This window comes from Ailuropoda melanoleuca, chromosome 4, assembly GCF_002007445.2.
Source record: "Ailuropoda melanoleuca isolate Jingjing chromosome 4, ASM200744v2, whole genome shotgun sequence".
Lineage (NCBI taxonomy): Eukaryota > Metazoa > Chordata > Mammalia > Carnivora > Ursidae > Ailuropoda > Ailuropoda melanoleuca.
This window is the reverse complement of record NC_048221.1, coordinates 142368877-142378224: the sequence shown is the minus strand read 5'-3', so window position 1 is coordinate 142378224 and position 9348 is coordinate 142368877. Positions and strand designations below refer to the sequence as shown.

Here is a 9348-nt window from a genome sequence, read left to right as displayed (position 1 = left end):
CCCCCCCCGCTGGTCTAAGTCCTGTCGCCCTGTGTCCCTGGCACCATGCACAGCTCGCAGTCACGGGATCTGTGGTCCGAGTCATGTCTGTCACGCTGGGCCAGCCTGGCCTCGGCCTCCCTGGGGTCCCCTGCCTAATGTGGCGCCAGGAAAGGGGTGCTGGGTCTCAGATCAGCAGGTCACAGCTCGGTCCTGGTCCTGCCATACACCGAGCACTTGACCTGGATGAGCCCTCAGACCCTCGGGGCCTTGTCTGTGCAGTGTCACTTCTGTAACCAAGGAAGAGAGTGGACGTGAGTGTGTTTTGTGAGCAAGTTTGTGGGAGTGTCAGCCATTTCTGTGTGTCACGGCGGTGTGTTTCCATGTTAGTCTGTGTTCTGTCCTCTGACCTCTGTCTATCCTTGATTTAGGGAATATTGCAACGCTCAGGGCTCCTGGCCGGGAAGTCCTCAGTTTTAAGGCGTGAGTTGGTGTCAGAGCAGGACGAAGCCTTATCTGCACGTGATGCGAAGCCCTTTTTGTCACCTCTGTCCTGCAGAGCTTCTGGCGCTGAATTCCATCTAGTTTCATATTATTAGATTCAGTCTGACTGCATGTTTCTTTTACCAAGCGTTCTCTGTGTATTCGGTATTTGCTGGCTTGGTGTGCGGTCTGTGGTGGTCACCAGCAGGCAAGCAGGAGCGGGTGCCAGCAGTTTAAGAGCACTTTGTGGGACAAAATGCCCCCGCCGGTTGATCTGTTCTGTGAACGCGTGAGGACCGCCGTTCTCGGTCTTAGTGCACGGGTCAGTGAGGACAGTCCGGTGGGCTCACGGCGTGAGAACAGTCACCGGGCCAGCCTGTGGTGACGGGCGGCATGGGGGAGGTGAGGAGGCGATGGGGCAGCACGGGGTGGTGACTCTCCAAGCCGCGCCGAAGGGACTGACGGCTGGTGTGTAACCAGGGCCTGCTGGAGGACTAGCTCCTAGGAAGCATGTGACCAAGCGTTCCCTGGACCCTCCCTCTCCTCCCTCCCCTCTCCTCCAGCTTCCTGTGTGACAGGCTCCCTGCGTCTCCCAGGAGACGAGCCACGGCTCTGTCACTGTGCGCACCTCCGGTGGCGGGCGTCCCAGCTCCCAAGGGCAGCCCGTGTGCCCCTGATGGAGTGTGGCCTGCTCGACTTGGTCCGGGGCTGGGATGGCGGACAGACAGCTTCTCCCCACTGACATAACTGCCCAGCAGGAGGGGCCTCGGCTGGGGTCGGGGTAAGGGACGCGCCGTTGGTCTCCTCCCGCGTCCCCTCTGCTCCGAGTGTGTGGGGCTTTTACGGGGGGCATGTCTTCCTCTGGGGAATCTCTCAACAAGTGACCTGTGAAGGACCTTCCGGAGTCAATCACATATGTGACCTGGAAGAGATTCAGATGAGATCTCTACCCTTTCCGTCTCCTCCTGTATGTGCGTGTGTGCGTGTGTGCACGTGTGCGTGTGTGCACGTGTGTGATGCTGAACAGGAGATATACCGAATTACCTCTGCACCAACCAACTTTGATCTTGTTGTTTTTTCAGGAGACATGGGTGACAAAGGACAGAAGGGCAGTGTGGGTCGCCATGGAAAAATTGGTCCCATTGGTTCTAAAGGTACTTGCGACGCACTTCTTGCCCCATTCCCTCCCAGGCTCGTGGCCCGGGTGCTCTAGGACGGCTGCCGACGGGCCAGTCCTGCCTGCTGGCCGTGCACCCCCCAGGGTGGGACGAGCGCTCCCCGTCCTGCAGGATTCACAGGGCACCCCGGCGGAGAACTGGGGGCTGGCTACTTAGGCAAGACCTTTCACGGCCACTTCCGTAACCACTTTGATGACACGCTGAGCCCTGTTTGAGTAACGGAAGAACGGTGCTCCAGAAACAGTCTGTCCACCTCCAGCGTCAGTGACTTCTTGAATCTGTGGGTGGCTCTCCATGAGAACGGACCCAGGAAGGCCACGGCTGGGGTGAGAACAGCCCTCGAGTGAAAAGACACCTGCCCTTGCCTGGGTCTCTCATGACCTTGTCTGACCGCACAGCCCTGCAGGGGTGGGCAGGTCGGGAGACGGAGGCCCAGGCAGAGAAGGGTATGCTCCGGACCACGTGGTCAGCAAACACTGTCGGGGCTACTGGCGCGTCCTGCGCCTGTGCCGAGCCCCCGGGCCTGAGCTTTCAGTGAGCGATCCCGCGGAGGTCCCCATGCCTCCCCCTGGGTGCTAATGGGGAGCCCAAGGCTGGGGGGGCCGGTGCTTGGCAACGCTGCTGAGCCCGTGTGGCAGGGAGGGGTTGGGGTGGTCTGCCCAAGGCCGGCGCTGGAGATGTTCTGCCTCATTAACCTGACGGGGGGCTGAGCTGGGAGTGGGTTCGGGCGGTTTGCTCCCAGGGGTGGCCTCGCACCTCCCTCTGGCCTCGGCTCGTCCCTGGCAGGAAGGGGTCCTCGGCCGGGAGCGTGACGGAGACTGGCCAGCCCAGCGACTCCTGGCCACCCCGTGGGGAGCCCCGCTGGGACGGCCCGCTTGCTGGGGAGCACGTAGACACGTGTGGTATGAAGGGGGAAGGGGCGCTTCACAGAGGCTTTGAGAAATTGTGGTAAAATAGTCATGACATGAAATTTGCCATTTTAACTCTTCTCAAGCGCACAAGTCAGTGGCATTATGTCCATTCGCAGTGTCCAGCAGCACCATTTCCAAAGCGCTTTCATTCCCCTGAGAGGAGCTCTGTCCTGGTGAGGCGGGGTCTCCTGGTCCCCCTCTCAGCCATGGTCACCTCTCTTCTAATTCCAGTCTCCACGAATCGGAGTATTCTAGGTCATTCCCGGATGTCTGACTGATTTCACTTAGCGGCCTGTGTTCAAGGTTCATGTCCTTCTTAAGGCTGAATCATTGCTACAGCACATTTTATACACGCATCTGTTGGTAGGGACTTGGGTTGTCGCCCCCTTTCAGCTGCTGTGGAGAACGCAACGCATGTTGGCCTCCAAGTAGGGACGTGTGTGCTCCGGGGAGATGTCGGCGTCTCACCAAGGGACAGCGTGCCCGCAAGCCCCTCCATTAGCTTGGTTTACGTGATCTGGTTCCCGGGTCCTGGTCAGGCTGACCTTCCAGTCATTTCCAAGCCCCGAGGCTGATGAGGGGGTCACAGGGATGGCGTGGACGGGACCGGCAGGCTCTCTCCTCCCCATGCGGACAGGTGCAGAGAGGAGGCGCTGCTCCTTCCCCGTCCCACGCCGGCTGGGCTGTTCAGGTCGTCTCGGGGAGGAGAAAGAGCACGCTGCAGGAACGTTCATGTGCCTTTAACAGACTTGTTGTCTAATTTAGAGTAGCCAGAAAGCACGACTGTGTCCAACCCCTGTGTCCAACTCCCCTGCTGGGAGGGAGGGGGGCAGTGGGGGGCTGCATGGCGTGTCCTGTCTACATGAGTCTGCGTCTCAGGCCGGGCAGGAGCCCAGGTGCTCCCCTGGGGGGAGACCGTCCCCAGGTCCACCCCGGGGCCAGCATCACTGTTTCCCTGCCGTCAGCAGGGCGAGAGTTGGAGTCAGATTTAGTTGTTACTGACTCAGGGGCTCAGGGTACATGACTTGATATCCGTAGACTATTCCATGACACATCCGGGACTTTTCAGAATCGGCTTAAAGGAGGATTGTCGGGTAATCTCTCAAGTCTCGTGATAGGCATATGTTCCACGTCACATCGACAGAGCCTGAAGAATTAATTATCTGTAGGACACACCTCCCTGTATTCACAGCAAAGAGGGGCCTGCGGGAAACCCTAGGACATTGCACATGGAGGAAATAACATTGTGAACCTTGGCAATTTTAAGCTCACGTGACGTGTCCCACCTCTGCTTGACCTTGTTTTGACCTTGTTCTCCTTTCTCAGGTGAAAAAGGAGATTCTGGTGACATGGGACCCCCTGGCCCTAACGGAGAACCAGGTATGGCATACAGGGGGCAAGGGCTTTTAAAGCGTATTAAAAATTGTATTCTTGCCCAGTTTTATTGTGAGATAATTGACTACATTACTGTGAAGGTTTAAGGTGTTCAGCACAATGGTTTGATTTACAGATACTGTGACAGGATCACCACCAGACGTTCAGCTGGCATCCTTCTTTCCATGTAGACACAATAAAAAGAAAAGAAAGAAGAGAAAAGGAAAAAAAAATTATCCTTGCGATGAGAACTCCAAGGACTTGCTCTCTTACCAGCTTCCCTGTGTGTCACGCCAGGGTTAGCTGCGGTCCTCATGTTGTGACTCGAACCCCTGGTGGGCATTTACCTCACGACGGTGGGCCTGACATGCTGGCCCCCTTCCTCCAGCTCCCCTCCCCCGCTGCACATGGACGTGAGATCCTGCAGAGTTTGTCCTTCTCTGCGTGACTTGATTCACCAACAATAATGCCTTCAGGGTCCATCCATGTCACAAATGACAGGGTTCCCTGGGGTGCCTGGGTGGCTCCGTGGGTGAACTGTCTGCCTTCGGCTCAGGCCATGATCTCGGGCCCCTGGGACCGAGTCCTGCATTGGGCTCCCTGCTCAGTGGGGAGCCTGCTTCTCCCTCGGCCTGCCGCTCCCCCTGCTTGTGCTCTCTCTCTCTTGTGCTCTCTCTCAAATGAACAAATACAATCTTAAAACAAAAAACCCAACAAATGACAGGGTTTCCTAATTGTTTACAGCTGAATATTACTCCATTGTATACACGTCACAACTCATTAATCTATTCATCGTGGGTGGACACGTAGGTCGGGCGGCTGGTTTTTGTCCTCTCTGTAACAGTCTTGAAGGGCTTCCATTTCTTACTAGGCTTATAATGTGGAGCAAGCAGGAGGCATCCCACTCTGATTTCAAGCTACACCATAAATCGACAGGAATCAAACCAGGGTGACACCGGCATAAGAACAGTCCCACAGACCGATGGGGCAGAAGCGAGAGCCTGGAAATAAACCCAGGCACATACGGCCAACTAACATTTAAGAAGGGAGCCAAGAACACTCAGTGGAGAGAAGACGGTCTCTTCCATAAAGGCGCTGGGAAAACAGGACTGTCACATGGAAAACAGTGAAACTAGACCCCCACCTTACATTGCTCACAAAAATCAACTAGAAATGGACTAAAGGCCTAAATGTAGGACCTGAGACCCATGAAACTCCTGGAAGAAAACGGGAGTGAAGCTCCCTGATGTGCGTCTTGGTCATGCGTTGTTGGATATGACGCCCTAAAGCACAAGCAACAGACGGAAAGTAAGCAAGCGGGGCCACCTCAGACTGAAGAGGCTTCTGCACAACAACGGAAACCACCAACGAAGTGGAACATACTGGCACACCGTACATTTGATGACGGGTTGATCCTAAACGCGTAAGGAGTTCCTACAGCTCAATAGCGAAACAAACAACCTAATTAAAAAACGGGCAACGTACCCGAATAGACGCTTTCTTAAGGAAGACATAAGAAAGGTCAACAGGTACATGGAAGGCGCTCAACGTCTCCAGTCATCAGGGAAATGCAAATCGAAACCACAATGAGATGGCACCTCACAGCTGTCAGAATGGCTGCTGTCAAAAGACAAGAGCTAACAGGTGTCGGTGAGGATGCGGAGAAAGGGGAGCCCTTGTGCACGGCTGGTGGGAATGCAAGCTGGCGAAGCCACTCTGGAAAACAGGGTGGAGGGTCCTCAAAAAGTTAAAAATAGAGCTAGCATGTGATCCAGCGACCCCACTTCTGGGAATACATCCAAAGGAAACAAACACTCACTCAGACAGATATCTGCACCCCCATGGTCAATAGCAACACTATTGGAATAACCAAGACATGGGGAAAATTGCACTTGAGAAAAAAGTGTAAATCATGAAATAAAACTGCAGAGGTGTGGAAAACGGAGTACGTATGACTGGCCCACTCTCTCCTTGTCTGTCACACCCTCTTGTAGACTGTTTCAGTATTTGATTTCCTTCTACCTGAATATTGTCACGTCCTTCCAGGGACTACAAGGATGGGCTCCCATACACCTGTCCCCAAGCACATTTCTAAGCACCTCCCCCTTCCTCTGACCATCGACTTCTCTGGGAAGCACGTCCGTACTTTCTCACTCCGGAGCTCCTTGTAGCTCCCTGCAGCCTGAAGCCTGAGAAGGTCACCGGGGACCCTGGCTGCTCAGTGGACGTGGCCAGCTTCCTGGTGCTGATGACAGTGGCCTCCCTGCCTGCTGTCCCGTGGTCATGGCCCCCTCTCCATGGAGCTTGTCTGCTGCCTCTCCTCCTCCGTGCGGCTCCCCCAGCAGCGTGCCCACCTCGGGGGCCCCCGCAGTCTGGCCCATCCGTCCCCTTGCCTGGCGCGTGTCCACCATACCCTGCTGCCCATGGTGGTCCAGCCACCCCTCGGCCCACGTGGTGTGTCCCACATGGGTGTTATCCTCTGTGTCCTGTTGGCAGTTTCTCTGCCCACCTGACTGTTCTCTGTTCCACACTGTTCCACGCTGTCCCTGCTGTCCTTCACAGTCCCAGGCCATCTGCACAGCTGTCCTGTGTCTTGCCCCTGCACCAGCCCCTCGTTCAGGCTCTCATGACCTCTCTGTGAGCTTGTTGTCAGGCCCTGGGGGTGCAGGTGGAGGGATCTTGGAGTGAACGGTGGTTGGGTCCTGACCGTCCCTTCCTGACAGCCATGTCTGCGAGCACGTTCTGGCATCCACTTGCTGAATCAGCTTGTCTTTCTCTCTCTCACACATACTGTGTCTCCATTTGCTGTCATTCATCCTGCTTGTGACATTCAGACAGTAGCCCTCGAGAAAGCTCGGAGCTTGGAAACTGGGGAAGAAAGAGATGTCTGCGTAGAAAGCCCTTGTCTGAAGGGCTCTGTCAGTACTGCGGAGAGGAGGAGGAATGGCCAGTGGGCATCAAATTGGCCGTGTGCAGTCATGGGACGGGCGGCAGCACCTCTCGTGGCCACCTTGGACACGGCCAGTCCCGTGGGGAGGAGGACCTGGTGGCATGCGGGGCTGGCCTGGAGGCCAGGGGACTCTTTGAAAGGACATGGAGGAGAAAGCCCACGACTTGTCACTGCGGAGAGCAATCCAGGAAGCCTGGACAGCCTCAGGGGGTGTGGACGTGACACTGGTCTCAGATGCACTCCCGCTGCAGAACCACCCCCTGGCCCCTGAGCATTGCTGGGGTTGCCGAGTGTGGACTGGATGTGGGTGTGGAAGTGACGGTGTTCTGGACTCTGAGTGGTGGAGGAGGGCGGAGATTCTGGAAGACGGGCCCAGGCTTCCACGGGGGCTGCTCAATCTGGAGGCGCAGCTGGAGCTCAGTGCCGTGGGCTTTGCGGGGAGAGAGGCGGGTCCTGCACGCAGGCTGTCAGGAGGGCCAGCGCAGGGCGGACGTGCTCCTGTCCTGGGGGAGGTGATGGGCTGGCAGTGGCCTGGTCCCCCGCTGCGGTGGGGAGGGGGTGTCGACAAGTGCAGCTCCTCACGGGAGGCAGCTTGGGGCCCCAGAAGGGCCAGGACCACTGACATGAGGAGGCACGGCTGGCAGCGCTGCGTGAGGGACCCTCACGCCCTGGGGGGCCCCCACCATCCTTGGATGTTCTGACTTCTCCGCGTCAGCACGTCGCTGCCCTGAGCCCCGTCGTCCTCCAAGCAGCTGCTGCACGACCCCACCTTCCACCCGTCTCCCCGCACCTGCCGTCTTCCTTCCCACCCACCCAGAGCCCTATTTTAGAACAGGTCAGTCCTGATGCCGCCCTGCTGACGTCTTTCTTCTTCTCCTGGCCTTCGGGATGAAGGCCGGTTTCGCTGTCTGGGCCTCGAAGGCGTCCGGGGTCCGCGTGCCGGAGCAGCTTTCTGTCTGGGTGGGGGCACAGTCCGGGGTTGCGTCTTCTAACGCGGGGCGTGGTCTCCGCAGGCATCCCGTGCGAGTGCAGCCAGCTGAGGAAGGCCATCGGCGAGATGGACAACCAGGTCACCCAGCTGACGACGGAGCTAAAATTCATAAAAAATGGTATGTTCTCAGTGTTCCCCTGCTTCCCCCCTGCCCCCCACCCCCAAGACGAGGGGCTCCGGCGAGTCCGCCCGCTGTCCGTGGGTCTCGCGTGTACGCCCCGCACCGAGCGTGTTTACAGAAACGCGAGTGCTCACTTTCCAGCACTGCCCCCCCCCGCAGCTGTCGCCGGCGTGCGCGAGACAGACAGCAAGATCTACCTGCTGGTGAAGGAGGAGAAGAGGTACGTGGACGCACAGCTGTCCTGCCAGGGCCGCGGGGGCACGCTGGGCATGCCCAAGGACGAGGCCGCCAACGGCCTGATGGCCGCCTACATCGCGCAGGCCGGCCTGGCCCGCGTCTTCATCGGCATCAACGACCTGGAGAGGGAGGGCACGTTCGTGTACTCGGACCGCTCCCCCATGCAGACCTTCAACAAGTGGCGCAGCGGCGAGCCCAACAACGCCTACGACGAGGAGGACTGCGTGGAGATGGTGGCCTCGGGCGGCTGGAACGACGTGGCCTGCCACGTCACCATGCACTTCCTGTGCGAGTTCGACAAGGAGCACGTGTGAACGGCGGCCTCGGGGCGACCGGCCCCGCACCCCAGCGCCGCCGCCTCCCCTCGGGCCGCGTTTCTGGGCCGCGCCCGGCTGCAGGGGAGAGACCGCGTGTCCGGGCGAGGTTGCCGAGGTAGTACCGCGTCTCAGCGCGTCTGGTGACCGTGGGCTCATCGCGGGATTGCTACTCTGCTCCGCTCTTGCCTTTGCCCAGCTATACAATAAAATCTTGAGTTACGCCGTAGTTGAGTACAGACGATGGTCGTGGGGTCTTAGGTTCCCGTCTTCCTGCTAATTTCTGCGTGGAGAACCCACGTACTTTGGCCAATGTTCCTGTAAATTACATTCAAATGTATGTTCCTTTTCACTGTTATTTAGGTAGGGACCGTTCTGCTTGCGGAAGTGCAGGTTTCGGGAGAAGGAAACTGAAGTTCTGCGCGGCTGACACGGGCACGTGCGGTGTCCTGTCGGCGAGTGACAGTTCCTGTGGATCAGGACTTTCCTTGGGGTTCATAAGTGACAAGCAGTGGTGTTGTGGGCGGGGTGGGGCTCCTCATCCCCGGGGGCCTCTCCACGGGGCAGCTTCCTCCACAGCGGTGGCAGCCTCAGAGCCGCGCGCAAGACCTGATCTGGGAAGTGGTGCACCGTCCCCTCACAAGGGCGCTCTGTTCATGAGGGGTGACCCACCAGGGCCCGTGAGCGCTCGGGAGGGGATGTCACAGGGTGTGGACACCGGGAGACAAGTCTGGAAGCTGCCGCCATGTCACCTGTGATCCTTCTCCTTTTCGTGCATCAGATTCTCTAGTAAAAACCAAACTTCTTCAT

At 57.9% G+C, this 9348-nt stretch overlaps 1 protein-coding gene across 6 annotated transcripts in view; it reads left to right on the top strand.

Moving 5' to 3' along the window:
• The window catches only part of COLEC11 (collectin subfamily member 11), a 27888-nt gene extending 18869 nt beyond the window's left edge, over positions 1-9019 (top strand). Inside the window, exons 3-6 of one of the 6 annotated variants that reach the window (XM_034659965.1) lie at positions 1545-1616; positions 3878-3931; positions 7889-7984; positions 8129-9017. In XM_034659965.1, the coding sequence (XP_034515856.1) occupies positions 1545-1616; positions 3878-3931; positions 7889-7984; positions 8129-8538 (632 nt within the window). In that variant the 3' untranslated portion in view covers positions 8539-9017. Of the gene's footprint in view, positions 1-1544; positions 1617-3877; positions 3932-7888; positions 7985-8128 lie in introns of all 6 variants that reach the window. The other 5 variants (XM_034659966.1, XM_034659963.1, XM_034659964.1 and 2 more) reach the window with 5 other exon arrangements.
• Positions 9020-9348: the final 329 nt, after the last annotated feature.